This window comes from Amblyomma maculatum, chromosome 6, assembly GCF_055883805.1.
Source record: "Amblyomma maculatum isolate TAMU_Amacu chromosome 6, ASM5588380v1, whole genome shotgun sequence".
Lineage (NCBI taxonomy): Eukaryota > Metazoa > Arthropoda > Arachnida > Ixodida > Ixodidae > Amblyomma > Amblyomma maculatum.
The window spans coordinates 28,509,127-28,533,654 of record NC_139349.1 but is presented as its reverse complement, the minus strand read 5'-3'; the positions used below and the strand labels follow the sequence as shown (position 1 = coordinate 28,533,654).

The following is a 24,528-nucleotide window of genomic DNA, read 5'->3' as shown; positions in this document are numbered from 1 at the left end:
GCATTTCTTTTGCAGTAATACATTGCGGAACTTCAGCTATACAGGAGCAATCTTGAATGCGTTGTGATTTTTTACCTAGTTCCCATTCACGTTTAGAAACACTTATGAAAATATCAGCGGCCCATTGTGCAGCAAGCGAATATTGTCCTATACCGTCGTTGGGTTTTTATTTACCTGATATACAGTTAGAGCTGCGAAACATCAGCGAGGAGCCTTCCGTCACTAGATTTCCTTACATTCTTGCTTTTGCAGCTCGTGAAAACTGGTGCAAGCGATAGACGATGCAACGCCCTCTTTTAAGAGGGATAAAATACATTGAACTGTTTGTTTATTGTCCGATCTCGAATCTCTTCTGAAACACAAAACAATGTATGCAATCATACTGTAAAGCCAGCAAACGAAAAAAAAAAATCAAATGCGAGGAGCAAAGGACATTACCATGAAAACAAACATGGAAGGTTTTAAACACACCATGTTCCAATATTTGGGTATGACGACACACAAAACAAGTGCAAGGGAAAGGTATCTCACACAGCCTCGTTTAACGAGCATACAAGAATAGAGGAGATAAGGCGCTTATCCCAATGTGTGTGATGGGAGGACAGCTGCGTGAATATAAACAGCTCTTTGTTCCTGATTTAATACACTTCTTTCGAACAATATCCGTTCGATGGAAGAACTGCACATTGGGGCCACGCCATAGCAACTACGGCCCGCAGGGGGATATTCAGGCGATTAAATTAGTGGTTACACCCAAAACATACTTGCTTTCCCTGAGAAGCGAAGTACACGCATCGGCCACATTACAAAAAGCCGACTACTCATCGAGCTCGCCGTGGCACTTAACTAAGAAATAAGACTGCAAACCCATCACAGTTAGAGCCACAGAGTATTCGGAAATTATCAAAAAGTTTTCTTGAGAGTTTCCTTCAGGTTTCACCGTGCTTTAAAGCAATGCTGTTAAACTAGACGTCAAATTTCTCAAGATACATTTTTCAGAACACAAGGAAGAATGATCATGACACATTGACAAAATAGCCCGGAACGCAGTACTGATTTTTGATTTTTGATGACGTCTAGTCAAGAAGCCAATGCTTGGAATCAACCGCAAAAATGGTCGAAGTGGGCATGCAAAACGAGATGGAGCAACCGTTTTGTAACCAAGGGTAGTGCGACTTGAGAGTTCTTTAACCGACACAAACACTGAATGCATGGTTTTGAGAATTTCTTACTTGATTAAAATGTATCATCGTAAATATGAAGCACCAGTGACTAGTAGCAGGTAAGTTATTTACAGCGTTTAAGGCAGATATCTTTGAAATGCAGCAAAGAGCTATCATCAGCTCTAGGCAGCAAAATATAGCAGCAGCCCGAAAGAAAGCAATAGACAAATGCTATGCCGCTGGATAGAGTTGGTAGCCAGAAATGTTCCATCTGGTTGTGCGGGTACATCTGATGACGTATTGCAAGGGCTCGTATACAGTTTAAGCTCGCCCATAATGACAGTTCTTGCTAAATTGGCACTGTAAAATTTGCGAGGATTTATAACCTTCCCACTGTTTTCTTTACACACGAAAATGAGATTTCTTTCCTGTAAGCACTGAGCACAAAGTATGCTTTCAGGCAAGATTGGAACAACGGCGGCGACATTTATGACCTGAGGATGTTGCGAAATTGAACAATCAGGGGGAGCTCCGTCGTCGTGTGCTGCTTCCTTGACCGCCTGGAGGGCTTGCGCTCCTGTGGATGAGTCAGCTGCGACAGCGTAGATACAGCAACGTCCATTAAGAACTGTCGCAGGCTCGGTTTGCTGGCGCCAGCGCTGGTGGGCAATGAAGTCGTTGCACGAGTTCTTTTCTTCCGAGGTTGTGCGTTACGTTGCCTTCTTGTCGCCGCAGAGGAAGCAGGAGTGGATGCGGCTACCTGACCGGCCCCATTAAGTGAGCAGCCCGTGTTGACAATAGCACTCTTCCGAAATAGCTTTCCCAGAAGACTGTCCTCTATGCAGAGTGCTTCCCCGCCACGTCTGAGTTGCGATTCCTGTGTGAATAGAAAATTCTCAGTACACATATGTTTAGGCATCATTCCTGGATATAGTTGTTCCCTATTATCTTCAACTTTTTCCAGTATTAGACTAGACATCAGTGATGAAATATGCTAATGAATTTTGTGTCTCACCACTTCCACATCTTATAAATGTATAACATTTGGCTAGGTAAAAGAAATAGAAACAATGTTTGAGCAGCTTTTAAACCGCAGTTCTTCCCCAAAGATCCACAGAATCACTTAAGAAAGAAATTCCGATCACTTGCATAATCTGTGCACAGCAGATGTGCAGGCAACAATTAGTGGCGTCGACTCACCATTCGGTTCATGGAGGCGATGCAGAATACCGGTCTGTCTATAGCCACAGCCCACTTGCTGTGGTCTTCCTCGGTTTTGAACGTGATTGATCGCCGTTCAGGCAAAGAAAGCTTCACCAAGTCTGCATGGGTCACTGTATAAGAACGACTACAGTTCGCAGGTAGCTTGTCTCCCGCTCCGTTCCTCCAGGACTGAACGACCAAGTCATCGCGTACTAGACCTGTTAGTACGGCCGCATAGATGTCTGCAAAGAACAAAATGTCATTATTGAGCAAGGCTGATATTTTGGTAACATTGTTATGTCTTCTGTACGCGCTGAAGACAGATGCCATGAGGGGGCAAGAAGAATAGTTTCACGCATATCAACTGCACATCCACAAAAGAGGGCCATCCACCAAACCCACCAACTTTGATCGGTTATAGTATACAGCGCACTTGGAACATGAGCAGCAAAAAGCGAAATGTCATGCTTTTGGTTTCTCTCCCAGTGTAGCCGATTAATTTACTTCGGCCAGAATGTATCTTTGCAGTGGCATGCTAAGATTGTATGCTACCTGCAATGAGCGAAGATTCATGAGACGTTGACTTTGTAATGCCACTTGCAGAAATGGTCTGGTCAAGAGTAACGTCAAAGACTACAGTTTGGTTTATCTTGCAGCTGGCGTAAACTTTAGAGGTGAACCAGTTGTTAAATCATTTTCAAAAATGCTAAAAGGACACCAGTTTCAAGCTGTATATATAAGGGTCAGATATGTACAGCGATAAAAAAGTACCTGTTCTACAAGATCTCATCCAAGCGAGGTACCACTTTGCTATTTTATAGTTTTGTTAGTGGAAAGAAATATTAATATAAGATATTAAGAAACTAATATGAAACGAAACTAAAGGCCCTCCGTTTACCATTCACCCGACGCGATCCTCGGGAGAAGCCAGTGCCACATGCTAAAGAGAAATATGGCGGCAATGAATCTTGCCGCCCTGATTTCCAGTATTTTTGGCGTTCTATAGAGTGTTCTAGTTCCATCTCATTATAGTGCGAGTAGCGAGAAAGTCAGAGAAAACTATATACAGACCATTGCGAATGAAGTATCCGAATTCGTATTGCCTGGTAGTATATAAGAACTACAATTTGCATTCTCGTAGACGGGCCGTACCCAATAAAAAACAGCTCAGTGCAGCTTTACCGCTTTCAAGACAATACACTTTACTGCATCACCTTGTTCAAACGTGGCTCTCTTAGCAACGCTGAGGAAGCGGCGACTTCCAGCACCGGTAATATTCCGAACAAGCAGGTCCTGTCCACGACCACGAATGAAGCTGTCCTTGAAGAGGAGCCCCATTTGAGGATACCGGTCCAGAAGGCTCTGTGGGCTTCCCTTGGCATACACGTTGGCGTACTCCATGCGCAGGTGCTTACCTGCACAAGCAAATCAGCAATGTCTACCACTCCGATGAACGGCTTTAACAAAGTACACGTGCACGGGTACTGGACGCTACTTAGAAAACGCAGAACTGTCTCATAAATAACAACTTGTTAAGCAAAAATCTACAAATAAGTCCTGTATTTGGAACTAGGGTGGCAAAAACGTACACTGGCTCGTAATGAAGGAGTGTGCGAAGGTATATTTTTACTGAAATGTTCATGCAAACCACTTTCTAAGACCTCGCCGGGGTGGCGCAGTGGTTACGGCGCTCGACTACTGTTCCCAATGACGCGGGATCGAATCCCGGCTTCGGCGGCCGCTTTTCGATGGAGGCGAAAAGCAAGGCGCCCGTGTGCTGTGCGATGTCAGTGTACGTTAAAGAACCCCAGATGGTCGAAATTTCCGGAGTCCTCCACTACGGCGTCTCTCATAGCCTGAGTTGCTGCAGCTTTTTAAAGCTTACTTGGCAAAGCCCCGCGGCGATGGCTCGGTGATTAGGGCGCTCAACCGCTTAATCTAAGGACGCAGGGTCAAATCCTGACCGCGGCGGCCGCTTTTTGATGGACACGAAAACCAAGGAGCTCGTGTAAAGTACAATGCCATCGCAGGTTAAAGAACCTCCTGGAGGTGTACACTAAGCCGCCCTTACAGGCAGGGTCTTACAGACGTTAAATCTCATAAATCAAAATAAGCCAGTTAGCTCTGCTGAGTGCAATGACGGATTCCAGAACATATTTCTGGCAAAGTAAGCTAGCTCAACCCACACTTTCCCCTTCATGCGTACCAATCGAGTCGAGTTCGGACGAAGGAAAGGTGATGCACATGAGGAGCTGCGCATTCTCCTTGCCGCTATCAGGAAAGTTGTATCGACCGGTGCCGATGCCTTCCAGGAACCGAGGGACACTGTGTAGCAGCCATATGCCTGTTGAGCTGTCGAAGACAACCACCCCTGAAACAAACAGTTGATAATGACTGAAGAGCTGCGCCCAGTATTACAAACAGCAGGTACGGTATGTTGGATCGGCTAGCCTTATTAAAACAGGTCCTGGGGGAAATCTCGGCAAAGCAACGAAGAATAAATCAGTTGGAACTGTTAAGTATGCATCTGCCCTTTCTCAGTGTGTGGCTCACGCTGAATTGATAATTAATATGACATGACCTCACGTGTGCGTCATCCGAAAGAGCAATGGCTGACAAGGACGATGGCCGTTGGGATGAGCATGCTCTCAAAGAAGATCCCAGTGTAAACTCAGAAATGACTAAAGTTTATTAATTAGTGGTTAGCATACATGTATATATGTAGAATATATGTAGGCAGTGACTATTAAAGATTATGATTCTCTTCGAAGCTTTAATAACACGCCTGCGTCCTGAGGTAGGCCCACCCAACTTTTCAGCTCAGCGCCTCTAATCACGCATGCGAGGCGCAGCTCACAAGAAGCTTCTCCTTGGTGTGCCGCATTTGTTGCGTATGGCTCTCTGCATGACATGAGCGACAGATTACAGGCGACGGTGATAACTTATCGCTCTTGTCCAGGCAGCCAATCGCTTCAAGAAATAGCCCAAGATACTGCCCAACAGCACACTAATACATCGCCTTCGCGGGCACAAATAGAAAACGCTGCCCAAAAGCAATCTGTTATCAGCGCCTCCTGCATCTCCACATTCATGTCAAGCAAAGCCCTAGCCTCAACGCCTGCGTAACAATGCGAATTATTTTCATACAATCCTGCGGTCTCGCATGCATACATAGAAAGATTAGGATTGAAAGTTGAGATGTGCGTATCTCAGGACACATGCACGTAGCTAATTCGTTCACAAACGATCAGTACTCGAAGGAAGTCGCCTAAATACTCAATATAAGTATGCATATATTTTCTACAGGGATTGAAAATATTTAATTTTTAGGTAGTTGCTACGTTTATTCTAACAACTCTTGTCGCTGTTTTTGCCATTCTGGTAGTATAACCAGACACACATACGACTTTTGTGTACTGCTCTTAATCCCTGCATTAAAAATGCGGATATAATTTAAAATATAATTTTGAACACCATGTATACATGAAAATACTACCAATCTACCTTATTATACCTTATAGGAAGTCGTAATCCACGCTACTCAACATTTTAATTCACCTTAGGCGTTTCCATTAACAGCACGTAAGCAATCTTAAATGCCCTTCGTAACTTTTTACTACATATCAGATAACCGAAATCTAGCTTTCACCTCTACAGTGTTTTTCTGAAACAACCAGTAAATAACACTGCTGTGCGCTTCGGTTGCCGCTCGAACGAAGTGAGCATTTTTTGCCTCGAAAGCATTCTGACGCATCAAGAGACAAAAAAAAAAAAAAAAAAAAAAAAGGAATCTTGGATAGAACTCGGAAGTCTTAAATAGATATCAAGTGTGAAGTACGACCTGCTAGTTAGTAAAGGTAAGCAGGTGCACTGTGTCCGTGTTCGAGCGCTTCATAGGCAGCGCCGCGCCGACGCGCACTTTGCTAAACGAAATACTCCATGGAATTTGGAACAGAGTTAATTCTATATTTATGGAGCAGGCACGTAAGCTCAACTTGCACTCTTTGCTGAGTGGGTAGAACCCAATTCTAATTTCGCCCCGCTGCGGTTATGCAGTGGTTCGGGCGCTCGAGTTCTGTGCCCAAAGGTGCGGGATCGAATCGTGGCCGCGGCGGCCGCTTTTCGATGGAAGCGAAAAGCAAGGCGCCTGCATGCTGAGCGATGTCAGTGCACGTTAAAGAGCCCTAGGTGGTCGAAATTTCAGGAGGCTTCCACTACGGCGTTTCTTATAATCTCAATCGCTTTGGGACGTTAAACCCTACAAACCAAACCAAACCAATTTTCATTTAGGATCTCCACCGTAGGCCAAGCTCTAACACACTTCCATGCAACATATAGTTTATGTTTATCCCGAACGCAAAGAAAGAGCTTTGGTGACTCTAGAGAACACCATATCAACCAGTCATGACGTATACAAAAAATTAGGACGCCTAAGCTTTGCCGTAAAAGAAGAGGTGACAGCGCACTCAACATAAGCTTTCCACTCCGGAAATTCTCGGTATGGAGTGACTGGCACATGGTTTGGAAGAGGGTAATTTGTCTTTAGATGGATTGGCTTTTGGAAAAAGGAAGTCGTGGTATCTGTCTCTCTCCTAGGCTGACCCCAACACTGAATAAAATGCAGACAAATGGAGGAACATATATGGCGTTGGTTCGAATCCTTATTACAAACTACCCTGCTAGTTGACTAGCAGCCTGACGTTAAATAGGAAGCTAAAAAATGGCATGACACCACACTGAACAAGGAGCAAATTACGGTTGCATCAAAAGTTTGGTACGAAGTCATGCGTATTTTTTCTAAATTTTCTCGACATGTTTCTCCATTTCGGGTTCCGGCGACCTCTTTTCGAAAAAACAAGCTGCACAAGCTATCGCGCAATATCTGTTATCTAACATTTCTTCTGCCCTTTCGTTTCGAGGCAATCATGGCTTCGTTGAGCTGCCGGGCCGGACCTACATAAGCGTAACTGATCGCATGGAATACAAAAAGGCCTCCCGCTCAGGATGACTGCTAGTGAGAATATGCTTATGCGTAGTGCGAGAAAAAAGACGCTATGAATCACTTTTAGGGGCTCAATAGTTAGGACGCCAGTGTACGAAAGAACAAATCTTTATGTTCACATGAGCAACGACCACCATTTGCGTGATTTTTTGAAAGAAGACTACACAAAATCTTGCAGAGAGGCAATACATTTCTTCACACTTGCATCGGTTACTGGCGATGACTACCATATATAAGAACCCTCAGAACGAAGCCTGAAATTTTGTGCAGCACGCGCTTTGGCTTAACTAGATATGAATGAATCTCAACGAGGGATCTTGCTTGATCTAATTATAGACAGCTTGATAAGCATATAATTCATAAAAAGGAAGCTGTAGCTACGGCATTGTAAGTTTTCAACGTACCTTTGCAATGGCCACTCCGAGTCCCATTGTATCCTGGAGGCGGTTGGTCATTGTAAGCCACGTAGAGAATGTCCTGTAAATATTAAATGCCCGTGTTCCAGATACTTCATTCAGCTTACGCTTCACTATGAAGGAAGGCATAATCGCATGCATTTTCGGGGGCATTTTGCGTGACCACGGGATGCATATGTGCGTCCTCGTCAGGGAACGTGACTCCAATGATTAGCTTAATAGAACCCCCATGGGTAAGCTGGTCGGCATAAGTCTTTCACGTTCCAAGCTTTTCAGCCCTTCATCGCGCGCAATCTAAACAGTCACCAAAATTTAGAAAAAAATATAACCTTCATAAGGACTGACATATAATACGGTATTAATGAATGACGAGCGCTCAAGCTCTTGGAAATAATAATACGCGGTGATTTCAACCACCTTTTATCATTATCTGAATAAAGTGTACTGCAGTGGTAAGCTTCGCGGAAAAGCAAAATTATTTGGCATCTAAGCACTGAAGAAGCGCTATATACCCTGATTCCTCGTTAGGTCCACGTACTAAGCTTTAGCGCGAAATTCGAAGTTGAAGACACCTTTCTTTGTCAATATCTCATTATTTATTTCTGATTTAACCCTCATCAAAACACGATGAAATGATTCTGCAGGTACTTAATGTGTCAGTCGATATTTGCAAAGACGTTTGGCAGTAAGGCAGTCTTGGCGAGGAATGCCTAATACCTCGGATAGCATGGTAATCTCTCTTAGGCTTTCATTGCTCTATATTCGCGTTTTTTTTATGAACCATATGGACGACTCAGATTTTTAACTTTCAACTTTATGTTCATATTATATGTGCCCTGATGTACTTCCTTGTTGAATTTAATCATAACTTATAAATGAGGTTCGGTCTGCAGCGCGGCTGCGTTTGTTTTCTTTTGTACGGAGACACATTTTCAGGTAGGGGCATATGAGAACTCTCGACTCCGTATTCGTTCTTTTCTGTTTTTCGTGCTAAACATTAAACAATTGAAGTTTGCCCTATCGCTTTTTTTCTCGCTTTTTGCGCGAGCTCTAACTAAAAAAAAAAAAAAAAATGAACGTACAGGACTGCGCTTAAGTCTGCTTAAGAGCGGAAATGGCGAAAGCCACTTTTCGCGACTTTTTTCACTAACTACATCATGATTTTCGCCTTAATACAACAGTCACCAGCTATTCCTTAAATTCCAGAAAAACGAAGAAAAGAAGAGCACTTGAACGCGATACAATATATAGTCTTGCCTCTGCCGGGCGCAGCAAAGGCCTCAGCGTTTTAGCTGCAGGGTTATCCTCGTCAAAGACGTTCTGATTGGAAAGCGTCCACGTCTGAGCCGTCTTCGGAGTGTTGGAGTCGATGTAGACGAATTCGTCACCTTTTGGCGTCAGGAAGTTGTCTCTGGATGCCTGCATCTTGGGAAGCTTGTACATGACAAACCTTGAACACACAGAACACAGAGAACAGGTGATGATCATACCTAAACCATAATCACGGTTCTTACCAATATATATTGCGTCACAAAACTTTAAGGCGATAAAAGGAAAAAAAAAAGATTGTATTAGGTATATAAACAACGGTTGTTCGAATGATCGGCCTTTAACGATTACCCCTCTCTGATTGGGGTCTTTCACCATAGCCAAGGCCACAAAAGAAATTGCGACCAATCAAAGAGTACCAAAAGCAATGGAAGCGAACCATCCTAAAATACGGCTCCTGGACTCAGTTCTTGAAATCAACACCTACTGAAGTGTCTATGCTAGTCTTGAGTGCTACAAAATGTCTGAAAAAAACAACAACACTCAGACAATGGGAAGATTAATCGCGTTCGTACATTAAGCGATCATATAAAGAAATCACGCTAAAGAAGGACAATTTACGGAATTGTGACGAAGCTTTAAGTTATTGTTTTCTTGATTGGGCAAACGCATATTAATTTGCTTCAAAGCTACAAGAAGGCTAGTACCAATTAGAAATTACGCATGAAGAAGGACTCGATGCACGATAATTACACCTTTTCATTTAAGAAGTCACTGTGAAACATTTCATACTCTTGTGATGTATTCCGGCCATGGCCGCTTCGCACTGCACTCAAATTAGGCGGTAACAGAGGTGGAATCCCGGTCTGAAAGAAAACACTGCTTGTTTGAAGCTTCTTTAATGTCTGCAGAGAAATTTCAAAGGGAAAACGTAGCATTGTGAGCAATGATTCCCAAAAAGTGTGATTATAAATTCTGAAATTGAGCCATATGGGCGATGAAAGCCGTCGTACTGGAGATCTCCAGATAGATTTCGAGCATCTGGAAGCAGCTGCTTTTTGAAGAGGAGGAAGTAAATGATGCAGTGTCAAGTAAAAAAAAAAGCAACAAGAAAAAACTGTCAACATGAATAACTCATGCATTTGAAAGTGACGACTTTTTCAGGGCGGCCCGGAGAAGTGATTTTTCGGGCACCCCACATAAAAAAAAAAAACAAAAAAAAAACACCCACAATGCGCAACGTATTCGCGACCAGCTTTTGCCAGAGTCAGTTGTTCCTTCTCGAAAACATTTAACATAAATACCCAGAATACGTCCTTCGCGTTGCAAAGTGTCAAATGTGCGTGACGTTCATGTTGCGTTTGGTGGGCCAGCGTTGCCATAAGTCAGTCTATTTTCAAGCCGTGTGAGAAGAATACAGCACGTGCAGTCGAATATCAAGAAAAGGGAACGAATACTGTTGATGATAACATTGAAGCATTTGGTATTTTGTCGTAATCGTCGTTAGTATGGATAATATGTTTCATCTTAATAGTGACATGGTACGTACAGATAACAATTACGAAGAACTTTATTAGATCTGCAGAGACAATGAAGTCTTACAGGGATTTTGGCTCTCACCCCTTAAGAAACAGAAATCATGAAACGACTTTCTGCCGAGGCAACATTACTTTCTGCCTCGGCACAAAGGAATCATGGTTAAGAAATTGCTTAGTTTATTTCAAGTACAATCGTGTTCATTGTGAACGAAGCTAACATTCGGTTATGTGTTGTCTGCTAAACTTGCGCTCGTTAATTACCGGAGATTTCAACAATATGTAGCGCCATGGTTGGTAATAACTCAATCCTTTAACATGGCGAAAGTTCTTTTGATCAGAAATTTTGTTCCTTTCACTTAAAAATTTCAACCTCTAAATTTGAGCGAATGCTATGAAGTCTTCGGCACAAACGTCAATTCCAAGTGACGAAATTCGCAATGCCGATATGCTTCGCAGCGTGAACACTTACCAGTCAACATTCCTTCCTGATTGGTCTTTGCATCTGGTCGATCCTGGAGTTGTTGTACTGGACGGAGGGGCGGTCAGGGCAAGCAGCAGAAATGCCGATAGTAGACACCGATGCATCGTGAAATAACGCACAACACTGGTTAAGCTCCAGTCGAATTATTCAATTTCCGGCCGCAGTGCGAAGCGACAAACATGAACAGTAAGCCTTTGGTTTGAAGACGGGTACAGCACAAACCTCGCAGAGGCCGGGCAGCAAGAATAAACACGCAGCGTGCCCTGCCAAGGTCCCGATGAGAGGGCACGTGGTGTCACTCTCAACGAGCCTCAAGGCCATCCAAGGCCCGAAACAAGCCTCCTATCTTCTTAGCTCTTTGTTTGCGTTGCTCAAACTCTTGGTCTGCGGACAAAAGTGGCGAGTAAGGGCGCGATATTTACTGAATCACCGCTCTTTGAATGGCCCTTAAAACGTAAGTACCCAATTAAAGCCGCCGAGTACCGCCTATAGTGTTACGCAAGCGAGCATCGAAGCCCGCCTTACATCCTCGGTAAGGTCTCGGAAGCGCGTGAGGCAGGAAGCAACCCATGGTCGTTATCGGTGCCAAACAGATGCACCCGCAACCGGATGTAGATGTCCGGTGGGTTGATTTGGGTCTGCTCTGGGCAGAAACAGATCACCGCAAACGCGCGCTTATATCTCTTTCCGCGAAACAGAGGGATGTTCAGTCACCGACCTTCGCGTGTCGCACTCAGCTGAGGAACTGCTAACTTATTGCAGCTGCGCGAGGGGAGCAAGTTCCTGTTCGATATGCTGCCTTGAATGAAGGCGTTGATCTTCCTTGGCTGTCAAGTTTGTGCGTTTTCAACATTCTGGCATAGTTGGCGTGCCTTGAAAATACTCTCCTAAGTGCTCTCTGAGCTCGAGTTGTTTTCAGTGGTGTCTCCGCATTGTGCAGTTAGCACACAGTAGGCAGTAGAAATTCAAGCCGCACACCCCCGTGACTCTAGGACGTCCGCTATTTTCTTCCCTTCCGTGGCATGTGATATGCCCAAGAAAAAGGTAGTGCGTGCTCTTGTGAACTTAGCTGGCGCTTGAATGCGGTGAAGCGCGGTTGGGCGTTTACCTACGATTTCATGGAGCTCACCTCGCGGAACACAACGGGTAATTCGCGAATTCGCTAGGGAGAGATTCACACATGTTAGTCAGCTACGTTTGCGTCCTCCATCGAAAGCGCACGTTAAAATATTACCACTTGCTCAGTAGTGTTAGACTTTTCCTTACGATCCAGGCATGGAATCCCCTCATTACAGGATCTTAATGCTTTCCTACGTACTATCTGCAGTGGTAAAGTGGCAATCTAGTCATGAATGTCGTCCTGTAAGAATGCCTCTGATATGTGGAGCGTGGTGTTAGCGAGCCTGCATGTTTCGCCGCGGCCGGGCTAGGGACCCTACATGTTTCGCCGCGGTGCCCGGCCGCGGCGAAACATATGGGCTCCCTAGGTTTTGTGGAGGACTAGCGCCATCTGTTAATAAACTGACCAGGTGGTCCGTAGCCTAGTACCTTTCTCCCTCATCTTTCCTCCCCTCCCCTTCTCCAACTGTCTGCACCTCGGCAGTGGCGGTGTCTACCCCGTCGGCAGTCAACCGGCCAGTGCACTCCCCCTTCATCTTCGTACCAACCACCAGTACCGCCACCACCAGCCTAGTATATATGATCTCCGTCAGAGAGCAGCACGACTGAAAGCAATACCTTCATCGGTGCTCAAAGGAATCTTAATAGCGTGCGCTGTGCGTCCACAAGCATCAAGGAAAACGTCAGGATTTCGCTCGTATTCATGTCTTTTACAATATATAGCAGGGTACCTAAGGCATAAATCATGTTTGGGAAGAAACATCTGCGAGGTTGTACCTCCTTTATGCTATTAGAGTGGATGAAGCCTTTTAGTGATGGAGATAGAGGGTAGCACATTTAGCTCATTGCAGGTAAGGAGATGTAGATGCCGTTTTCACTTTCTTTTAAAAGCTAGTATTAATAATTTAATCATATCAGGCAGGTATCTGACATGTTTAAATACTCAATTCTGTTTCTTCGGCTTCAATAGGCTAGCTGGAAAATATTAATGCGTTGAGACGTTTCTTTCCGGGAAGAAATAATTCTCCTTCCCACAATATTATTTCGTTTCCGTTATGAAATAGACATTTGAGGTTACAAATAAATTATTTATTCCAACAATGCTTTGACAAAATGAGAGACGCACGAGGAACTTACTTATGGTACCTTTGTTAATAACGATTTAAAGTTGGTAGAAATTTTACACGAGTGTACAAGAACGTACTCACAGCATTCACATGACCCTACTGCGTGTGGCTTGCATTGACCAGATTGATGCAATATGCCACACATTTCAAATTGGCGCGCGCAATATCGCCGACCGTACGGCTTGTTGCCTCAAGCATATATCCATGTTGCACGCGCTCCTCAACACACTCGTCGGGAAGGGTCGAGGTATATCTGAGATGTCGTGTTTGGACCGGCGCTGAACTGCCGCCGAGACAATGATCACATCTGCCTATGGGGAGCTGGAGATACCAGGCTATGTCTGCTGAATTGCGATGCATGTGAAAGGAGTAAGTTTGAGAAAAGCTACACACACACACACACACACACACACACACACACACACACACACACACACACACACATATATATATATATATATATATATATATATATATATATATATATATATATATATATATGAAGGAAAGAAGCCAACAGTTGGCGAGGCCAAGGAAAGCGTTGGGGATGATACTTTGTCTTTTTTTTTTATTGTTTACTTGGATAATGACGGAAATTAGTAATGTAATCTGTTTAGGGGAAAGATAATTAAACACAAAGTAGAAGAAAAAACAACGTGCCGATGGTGGGAACCGAACCCACGACCTCTGAATATCGCGTCCGGTGCTCTTCCAACTGAGCTACATCGGCCGCTGCCCCCCCTGCTACTTGCTTGGGTATTTATGTTGTCGGTATACGAACCTTGAGAGTGTTCACCAGCGCCACCCTCAGCCATAGCGGCGGACGTGGAACGTCCTTTGTTACCGCCAGGGTCACGTAGAACGTGAAAGGGTCACGTTCTACGTGACCTTTCGCGTAAAAGGGGAATAACCGAGCAGCCTCAAGAAAGTGTTCCATTATTCTCTCACTGAGGCGAAGTTTTCAACACCGAGGCACAAAAGGAGAATGCTCACTTCGTCGTTTATTGCACGGAGCGCTTGAGTTAACTTCGGTAGCAGGCACGAGATGGCGACACTTACGCCACGTCGCTGAGCCGTACGTCTCTCATTGGCTCTTCTGATTCGCGGCACGCGGCAAGCCGCCGGAAATGGCTCCTCGACCCATTCGGCGCGCGGCAGGTCTACCCGCCGCCGCGGCAGGTTTTGCGGCAAGCTGCTTGCCGCCGGCGGCATGCCGCGCGCGTCTTCCCGCTAGTGTGTCCCTACCCTTAGGGTACGGACACACTGGCGGGAGAACGCGCGCGGCGTGCCGCCAGCGGCAGGACGCCCGCGCGGCAGAGAGGCCACATCGGTTTCGCGCGGCGGTCGCCGCGGAGGTCACGTGACAGCGCTGATCTCGCCTTGTGTCCGACTGCGTGAGCTGATCTACGATTCTTTTTTTCGGCCAGCAGACCTCATTCCATCTTCTTCTTGTCCCTCGTCATCTACCGCGACGATCGTGTTTGCTCCGCAGCACACCGCTCGAGCATTCTAAACAAGTTTACTGTCCTGTTCACATTTTACCCGACGTGAATGTTCAGCGGGCACTCAAGTATGAAAACAACTCGCCTGCGAGATCGAACGCTTTGCCGATGATCGCTCATCGGTTGATTTTAGCGTAAAAGGGGAATAACCGAGCAGTCTCAAGAAAGTGTTCCATTATTCTCTCACTGAGGCTAAGTTTTCAACACGGAGGCACAAAAGGAGAATGCTCGCTTCGTCGTTGATGGCACGGAGCGCTTGATCGCGCTTGAGCCGCTGGAAGTTAACTTCGGTAGTAGGCACGAGATGGCGACACTGACGCGCACGTCGCTGAGCCGGACGTCTCTGATTGGCTCTTCTGATTCGCGGCACGCGGCAAGCCGCCGAAAATGGCTCCTCGATCCATTCGGCGCGCGACAGGTCTACCCGCCGCCGCGGCAGGTTTTGCGGCAAGCTGCTTGCCGCCGGCGGCATGCCGCGCGCGTCTTCCCGCTAGTGTGTCCCTACCCTTACACGTACGCTTCTCGGAATTCCCGACAGGCAGCGGGGCCATCCGCGCGTGGACGGCATATTGTACTAACGCTAATATAATGCTGTACTGGTTGCTGTTTTAGTATAATCCTGATGCAATGAAAATGCCCCTAATTCCGGAATGGTATAACACTTCACAGCACGATTCGTGAAAATCCTGGAGGGACTATATGTATCCTGCTGCGCAGTGCGCTGGTGCATGTCTGCTCTGCTCTGCATTGTTGGATGCATCGCCAAAGAGGTTTGTCCAAAGTACTGATGGTAGAAGGGGCAAGGAGGGCACTAGGTAAGATGATGAAAAGCTCCACCGTTCAGGATGCCTCGTGAAGCTGAGAATCTGTTAAAAAGCTGTTGCTTTGAAGGATGGCCGTTTAATGTTTCGTGTTCCAATAGCAACTGCTGGTTGCTACCGCTACATTTTGCTAGAACGCGAGTGGATGCAAGTGTTGCTCGACAGCACAAAAAATGGAGGGTGGGCCACGGCTGATATTTTAAACTAGCCTTCAAACTGCTCTGCTGTCGTGTTCGGGAGCGCATGCGTATCTTGTGAAGAGCAGCAAATGGGTATACGTCGGCGAGACAATCACAACCCACAATATCAATCAAGAAAATCAATCAGCCCAATCAAGAAAACAAAACACTGCTTGTTTGAAGTTTCTTTAATGTCTGCAGAGAAATTTCAAAGGGAAAACGTAGCATTGTGAGCAATGATTCCCAAAAAGTGTGATTATAAATTCTGAAATTGAGCCATATGGGCGATGAAAGCCGTCGTACTGGAGATCTCCAGATAGATTTCGAGCATCTGGAAGCAGCTGCTTTTTGAAGAGGAGGAAGTAAATGATGCAGTGTCAAGTAAAAAAAAAGCAACAAGAAAAAACTGTCAACATGAATAACTCATGCATTTGAAAGTGACGACTTTTTCAGGGCGGCCCGGAGAAGTGATTTTTCGGGCACCCCACATTAAAAAAAAAAAAAAAAAAGAAAAAAAAAAACCACAATGCGCAACGTATTCGCGACCAGCTTTTGCCAGAGTCAGTTGTTCCTTCTCGAAAACATTTAACATAAATACCCAGAATACGTCCTTCGCGTTGCAAAGTTTCAAATGTGCGTGACGTTCATGTTGCGTTTGGTGGGCCAGCGTTGCCATAAGTCAGTCTATTTTCAAGCCGTGTGAGAAGAATACAGCACGTGCAGTCGAATATCAAGAAAAGGGAACGAATACTGTTGAGGATAACATTGAAGCATTTGGTATTTTGTCGTAATCGTCGTTACTATGAATAATATGTTTCATCTTAATAGTGACATGGTACGTACAGATAACAATTACGAAGAACTTTATTAGATCTGCAGAGACAATGAAGTCTTACAGGGATTTTGGCGTTCACCCTTTAAGAAACAGAAATCATGAAACGACTTTCTGCCGAGGCAACATTACTTTCTGCCTCGGCACAAAGGAATCATGGTTAAGAAATTGCTTAGTTTATTTCAAGTACAATCGTGTTCATTGGGAACGAAGCTAACATTCGGTTATGTGTTGTCTGCTAAACTTGCGCTCGTTAATTACCGGTGATTTCAACAATATGTAGCGCCATGCTTGGTAATAACTCAATCCTTTAACACGCCGAAAGTTCTTTTGATCCAAAATTTCGTTCCTTTCATTTAAAAATTTCAACCTCTAAATTTGAGCGAATGCTATGAAGTCTTCGGCACACACGTCAATTCGAAGTGACGAAATTCGCAATGCCGATATGCTTCGCAGCGTGAACACTTACCAGTCAACATTCCTTCCTGATTGGTCTTTGCATCTGATCGATCCTGGAGTTGTTGTACTGGACGGAGGGGCGGTCAGGGCAAGCAGCAGAAATGCCGACAGTATACGCCGATGCATCGTGAAATAACGCACAACACTGGTTAAGCTCCAGTCGGATTATTCAATTTCCGGCCGTAGTGCGAAGCGACAAACATGAACAGTAAGCCTTTGGTTTGAAGACGGGTACAGCACAAACCTCGCAGAGGCCGGGCAGCAAGAATAAACACGCAGCGTGCCCTGCCAAGGTCCCGATGAGGGGGCACGTGGTGTCACTCTCAACGAGCCTCAAGGCCATCCAAGGCCCGAAACAAGCCTCCTATCTTCTTAGCTCTTTGTTTGCGTTGCTCAAACTCTTGGTCTGCGGACAAAAGTGGCAAGTAAGGGCGCGATATTTACTGAATCACCGCTCTTTGAATGGCCCTTAAAACGTAAGTACCCAATTAAAGCCGCCGAGTACCGCCTATAGTGTTACGCAAGCGAGCATCGAAGCCCGCCTTACATCCTCGGTAAGGTCTCGGAAGCGCGTGAGGCAGGAAGCAACCCATGGTCGTTATCGGTGCCAAACAGATGCACCCGCGACCGGATGTAGATGTCCGGTGGGTTGATTTGGGTCTGCTCTGGGCAGAAACAGATCACCGCAAACGCGCGCTTATATCTCTTTCCGCAAAAGAGAGGGAGATGTTCAGTCACCGACCTTCGCGTGTCGCACTCAGCTGAGAAACTGCTAACTTATTGCAGCTGCGCGAGGGGAGCAAGTTCCTGTTCGATATGCTGCCTTGAATGAAGGCGTTGATCTTCCTTGGCTGTCAAGTTCGTGCGTTTTCAACATTCTGGCATAGATGGCGTGCCTTGAAAATACTCTCTCAAGTGCTCTCTGAGCGCGAGTTGTTTTCAGTGGTGTCCCCGCATTGCGCAGTTCGCACACAGTAGGCAGTAGAGGTTCAAGCCGCACACCACCGTGACGCTAGGACGTCCGCTATTTTCTTCCCTTCCGTGGCATGTGATATGCCCAAGAAAAAGGTAGTGCGTGCTCTTGTGAACTTCGCTGGCGCTTGAATGCGGTGAAGCGCGGTTGGGCGTTTACCTACGATTTCATGGAGCTCACCTCGCGGAACACAACGGGTAACTCGGGAATTCTCTAGGGAGAGATCACACATGTTCGTCAGCTACGTTTGCGTCCTCCATCGAAAGCGCACGTTAAAATATTACCACTTGCTCAGTAGTGTTAGACTTTTCCTTACGATCCAGGCATGGAATCCCCTTATTACTGGATCTTAATGCTTTCCTACGTACTATCTGCAGCGGTAAAGTGGCAATCTCGTCATGAATGTCGTCCTGTAAGAATGCTTCTGATATGTGGAGCGTGGTGTTAGCGAGCCTGCATGTTTCGCCGCGGCCGGGCTAGGGACCCTACATGTTTCGCCGCGGTGCCCGGCCGCGGCGAAACATATAGGCTCCCTAGGTTTTGTGGAGGACTAGCGCCATCTGTTAATAAACTGACCAGGTGGTCCGTAGCCTAGTACCTTTCTCCCTCATCTTTCCTCCCCTCCCCTTCTCCAACTGTCTGCACCTCGGCAGTGGCGGTGTCTACCCCGTCGGCAGTCAACCGGCCAGTGCACTCCCCCTTCATCTTCGTACCAACCACCAGTACCGCCACCACCAGCCTAGTATATATGATCTCCGTCAGAGAGCAGCACGACTGAAAGCAATACCTTCATCGGTGCTCAAAGGAATCTTAATAGCGTGCGCTGTGCGTCCACAAGCATCAAGGAAAACGTCAGGATTTCGCTCGTATTCATGTCTTTTACAATATATAGCAGGGTACCTAAGGCATAAATCATGTTTGGGAAGAAACATCTGCGAGGTTGTACCTCCTTTATGCTATTAGGGTGGATGAAGCCTTTTAGTGATGGAGATAGAGGGTAGCACATTTAGCTCATTGCAGGTAAGGAGATGTAGATGCCGTTTTCACTTTCTTTTAAAAGCTAGTATTAATAATTTAATCATATCAGGCAGGTATCTGACATGTTTAAATACTCAATTCTGTTTCTTCGGCTTCAATAGGCTAGCTGGAAAATATTAATGCGTTGAGACGTTTCTTTCCGGGAAGAAATAATTCTCCTTCCCACAATATTATTTCGTTTCCGTTATGAAATAGACATTTGAGGTTACAAATAAATTATTTATTCCAACAATGCTTTGACAAAATGAGAGACGCACGAGGAACTTACTTATGGTACCTTTGTTAATAACGATTTAAAGTTGGTAGAAATTTTACACGAGTGTACAAGAACGTACTCACAGCATTCACATGACCCTACTGCGTGTGGCTTGCATTGACCAGCTTGATGCAATATGCCACACATTTCAAATTGGCGCGCGCAATATCGCCGACCGTACGGCTTGTTGCCTCAAGCATATATCCATGTTGCACGCGCTCCTCAACACACTCGTCGGGAAGGGTCGAGGTATATCTGAGATGTCGTGTTTGGACCGGCGCTGAACTGCCGCCGAGACAATGATCACATCTGCCTATGGGGAGCTGGAGATACCAGGCTATGTCTGCTGAATTGCGATGCATGTGAAAGGAGTAAGTTTGAGAAAAGCTACACACACACACACACACACACACACACACACACACACACACACACACACACACACACACACACACACACAAACACACACACACACACACACACACACACACACACACACACACACACACACACACACACACATATATATATAAATATATATATATATATATATATATATATATATATATATATATATATATATATATATATATATATATATATATATATATATATATATATATGAAGGAAAGAAGCCAACAGTTGGCGAGGCCAAGGAAAGCGTTGGGGATGATACTTTGTCTTTTTTTTTATTGTTTACTTGGATAATGACGGAAATTAGTAATGTAATCTGTTTAGGGGAAAGATAATTAAACACAAAGTAGAAGAAAAAACAACGTGCCGATGGTGGGAACCGAACCCACGACCTCTGAATATCGCGTCCGGTGCTCTTCCAACTGAGCTACATCGGCCGCTGCCCCCCCTGCTACTTGCTTGGGTATTTATGTTGTCGGTATACGAACCTTGAGAGTGTTCACCAGCGCCACCCTCAGCCATAGCGGCGGACGTGGAACGTCCTTTGTTACCGCCAGGGTCACGTAGAACGTGAAAGGGTCACGTTCTACGTGACCTTTCGCGTAAAAGGGGAATAACCGAGCAGCCTCAAGAAAGTGTTCCATTATTCTCTCACTGAGGCGAAGTTTTCAACACCGAGGCACAAAAGGAGAATGCTCACTTCGTCGTTTATTGCACGGAGCGCTTGAGTTAACTTCGGTAGCAGGCACGAGATGGCGACACTTACGCGCACGTCGCTGAGCCGTACGTCTCTCATTGGCTCTTCTGATTCGCGGCACGCGGCAAGCCGCCGGAAATGGCTCCTCGACCCATTCGGCGCGCGGCAGGTCTACCCGCCGCCGCGGCAGGTTTTGCGGCAAGCTGCTTGCCGCCAGCGGCATGCCGCGCGCGTCTTCCCGCTAGTGTGTGCCTACCCTTACACGTACGCTTCTCGGAATTCCCGACAGGCAGTGGGGCCATCCGCGCGTGGACGGCATATTGTACTAACGCTAATATAATGCTGTATTGGTTGCTGTTTTAGTATAATCCTGATGCAATGAAAATGCCCCTAATTCCGGAATGGTATAACACTTCACAGCACGATTCGTGAAAATCCTGGAGGGACTATATGTATCCTGCTGCGCATTGCGCTGGTGCATGTCTGCTCTGCTCTGCATTGTTGGATGCATCGCCAAAGAGGTTTGTCCAAAGTACTGATGGTAGAAGGGGCAAGGAGGGCACTAGGTAAGATGATGAAAAGCTCCACCGTTCAGGATGCCTCGTGAAACTGAGAATCTGTTAAAAAGCTGTTGCTTTGAAGGATGGCCGTTTAATGTTTCGTGTTCCAATAGCAACTGCTGGTTGCTACCGCTACATTTTGCTAGAACGCGAGTGGATGCAAATGTCGCTCGACAGCACAAAAAATGCAGGGTGGGCCACGGCTGATATTTTAAACTAGCCTTCAAACTGCTCTGCTGTCGTGTTCGGGAGCGCATGCGTATCTTGTGAAGAGCAGCAAATGGGTATACGTCGGCGAGACAATCACAACCCACAATATGGGATTAACACATGCTAAACCTATCCGAGATATATGCGCAGTTTTCTGTTTTTCACTTTAAGGGTGTGCGTTTTAGCTCGCGTCATACGTAAGTGCAACTTTCACAATCGGTATATGCATTTTAAATGGTTGAGACACCAAAATATGAGCCTATAAGAAACCTGCTATGGGCTTCCTTTGTATGCAGGGCAGGGACATTGACAACCAAGTGTTGGGCACAACAAGAGTTTTAAGTACATTTCGAGTCGCTATGAGAGAGTGTATAAAGGCTCGTTCTCCTTATCGAGACCCATCCGGGGACGATTGACATAGACGTCACTGTGGTGGGAGCGGAACCAAAGGTTTCGTCACGTTATACCACTAAAAGTAACATAAGAACAACGGCAAGCCTGGACAAGCAAGCCTGGGCTTGCCAGAGACAACCCAGAGTGCAGTCGATGCAGCAGTAAGCCGCATCGGTTGTGCACCCTCTTTACTTCGTCTTTCTCAGCCTATTGCCTAACTATAGGGAATCCTTCTGGCATTCCGCAAAGGCGTTTGAATCGTGACGCGAAGCTGCTTTTTAACACCGTGCGATGAACTTCTTTACTAGCAGATTCGAAGTCTCGATACAATTCTTCGGAATGCTGCACCCACACGCAAAAAAAAAAGAAAAAAGAAAGAAGACTGGATTAACTTTAATCAGGTGACCTGGCGGCGCTGCTGGACGCCGAGGAAAATAGCACGCTTTTCTCGCTGCACTTCGGCTCTGACTAGCACAAGGCGAGCCGATGTTAATCCACCTTTCGTCATCCTCGCTGTTGTCATAAAATAATGGAGGAGATGTCCTTCCTGTTCTAGAATGAAGACGTGTAATGGTCGGATTCATAGTTGCTGTAGCTAACCACACCGGGAGTTGCTTGTTTTGCCTATTCTCGGACAGCCCGTGTGTGAGAGCTCTAAGCATACGCTGCAGAAGTGTGGCGTCACATATTTGACTCCAAGTGACCGGGCCGATGTCAAGCTTTCTACTCAGTGCCGTCACCTTCCAACAAGGGGCCCAGGTATCGAAACCGAAAACTATTCACATGAATAATGAGATATTAAATCATCGACGGGACACATATGAATCCCAGAGGGTGTTTCATGTCTCATGGTTCATTTGAAACAAAGAATGCACAAACCATGTACTTGGTGCATCCAACCCTTTGATTATCTCTTTAACAGTCCACAGCGCGGATATAAACGATCTCAAACATTTTTAGGACTCCTTTATAGACAACAAAAAGCCAGGTACAGAACGCCCTTTTACTTGCTTTGTGAAAACGCGAATACATGGATGCTTTCACGGCCACTGCCTATATTAAAAGTTTTCAGCACCCACTTCGTCGATTCATTTTATTGACCTACACCAACAGAGTGTGCAGATGTTACGTGCACGTTGCATCCAGTGAGACTCTCGTTGTATCCGAGCCTTCGGGCAGCATCGTCAATTTCAGCCGAATAAAACCGCTCCTTCGTTCAGAAATGCAGGGCCGTAAAGAACGTTAAGTTACTTCCGTTTCAATCTTCTTTTTCCTCCCGCATATCTTTTCTTTCTGGTAGTTCATGGCAACGTAAATAGAAAGTTATAAAATCGTTGCAATGTATTTCTTGTTCACATCCCGATTTCTGTTTTATGTAATAAAGCCAAGTGGTGCAGAAATCACGATGTCTAACAGATTTTTTTTCTCAGTGATGAGTAATTTTATTCACAAGTGTAGAAGGGTGCGAAAGACGCATAAGTACAATTCGCAAGAATGAATGGTATGAGCTGCGCCGTGAAGAATTGCTTTCACTGCGATATGCTTTCTATACACTGGAAGAAGGAAGGAGACAATGTGGAGTGCAAATAAGCCTCTTATGGTTGTCACATAATGAACGATTTAGCAACCATTGCCCGGCCTTCATGTTTGACGTTCCACGTAGTAGATCTTGCGATACACGCTAAGAATAACAAATAAGTCCACAGTAGTTAGAAAGTTATTTTGCGCGATGATTACTTCAGGATGAAGCTTGAGTGGAAACACGGTTTCAAGATAATGAATAAAATGTGGAGTTAGTCACTTCATCACGGCGACTTGTCACCCTGCAAAAATAGGGAAAGTACCAAACTCAGCATTGCGACAGTACATAGGAAGAAGTATACAGTATATAAGAGAAATGCGCAACAACTTCAACAGGACACAGGAAGAAACACACAAAACAGATCACGTGCGCTCGTGATCTGTTTTGTGTGTTTCTTCCTGTGTCCTGTTGTTGAAGTTGTTGCGCATTTCTCTTATATACTATGCAGAACCAACCAGCCCGACAACACGCTCTTCTGAACATAGGAAGAACTCTCTTGGAACAGAGACATCATACTGTGTATATCACGCGGACGACAAAATTTATTTAATTTGAAGTGAACTGCTGCTAACGACAAGATCAGGATGTCTGTTATCACAGGGCACCTGCAAATTTTATTTACTTTACGGACCCGCATGACCCATGGCATTACAGAGGGAAAGGAAATCAATAAAATGCTTTAAAACTACTTAGTTAACATTTGAGAGAATACAATATTCACTAAGCGAACAAAAACATTGTGCATAAACAGCAGTAATGAACAGCATAAAACAGAAAACAACACCAAGAAATGAAGACAGCGATGGAGCAAGAATACCTAACTCGTGGTGCCGCATAAAGTGAGCCTTCTCAAAGGCTCACGATAGAGTGCATGATTAGCTATGCAGGTCACGCCCGTTGGAAGGTGGTTCCAATCTTTCAGCGAGCGACGAATAAAAGAACACAATAACAGGTTCTCGTAGAAAAAATAGATCCAATCCCACGTTGATGATTGACACGGAAATATTTATACGTAGGTGCAGGGATAAGACACGTGTGCAGTGAATAGTGGTAACAACGTTTATGAAGAAGGCATAAGCGCAAAAATTATTTTCTTTGTCTAGGAGAAGCTAAGGAAAGGTTAGATTGCAATGCTGTAACGCTTGGGCCTAGTTTAAAATGAGGAAGGATTAAGCGAACAGCGCTATTCTGAACAAACTCTAGCGTAGCGCAGATGGCGATGGTTCCTTATAGGAGCCGTATCTTCCAGTTAGCAAGGACAAGTGTTTTATAAAGTAATAATTAAGAGACTGAA

The 24,528-nt window shown here is 45.3% G+C and overlaps 2 protein-coding genes across 2 annotated transcripts in view; both read right to left on the bottom strand.

The window, feature by feature from the left end:
• Positions 1-300: 300 nt before the first annotated feature.
• On the bottom strand, positions 301-11,604 carry LOC146185314 (deoxyribonuclease-2-alpha-like). The gene is made up of 7 exons (XM_084606258.1): positions 11,061-11,604; positions 9,042-9,234; positions 7,773-7,845; positions 4,573-4,737; positions 3,581-3,781; positions 2,364-2,608; positions 301-2,040 (listed from the first exon to the last, which is right to left on the bottom strand). Exons 1-7 carry the CDS (start codon positions 11,174-11,176, stop codon positions 1,651-1,653), a joined length of 1,383 nt encoding a protein of 460 aa, XP_084462384.1. The 5' UTR covers positions 11,177-11,604; the 3' UTR covers positions 301-1,650.
• Positions 11,605-23,105: 11,501 nt separating this feature from the next.
• The window catches only part of LOC146185313 (disintegrin and metalloproteinase domain-containing protein 10-like), a 28,710-nt gene continuing 27,287 nt past the window's right edge, over positions 23,106-24,528 (bottom strand). Inside the window, exon 15 of the mRNA XM_084607798.1 lies at positions 23,106-23,475. Within this exon, the coding sequence (XP_084463924.1) occupies positions 23,458-23,475 (18 nt within the window). The 3' untranslated portion in view covers positions 23,106-23,457. The remainder of the gene's footprint in view (positions 23,476-24,528) is intronic.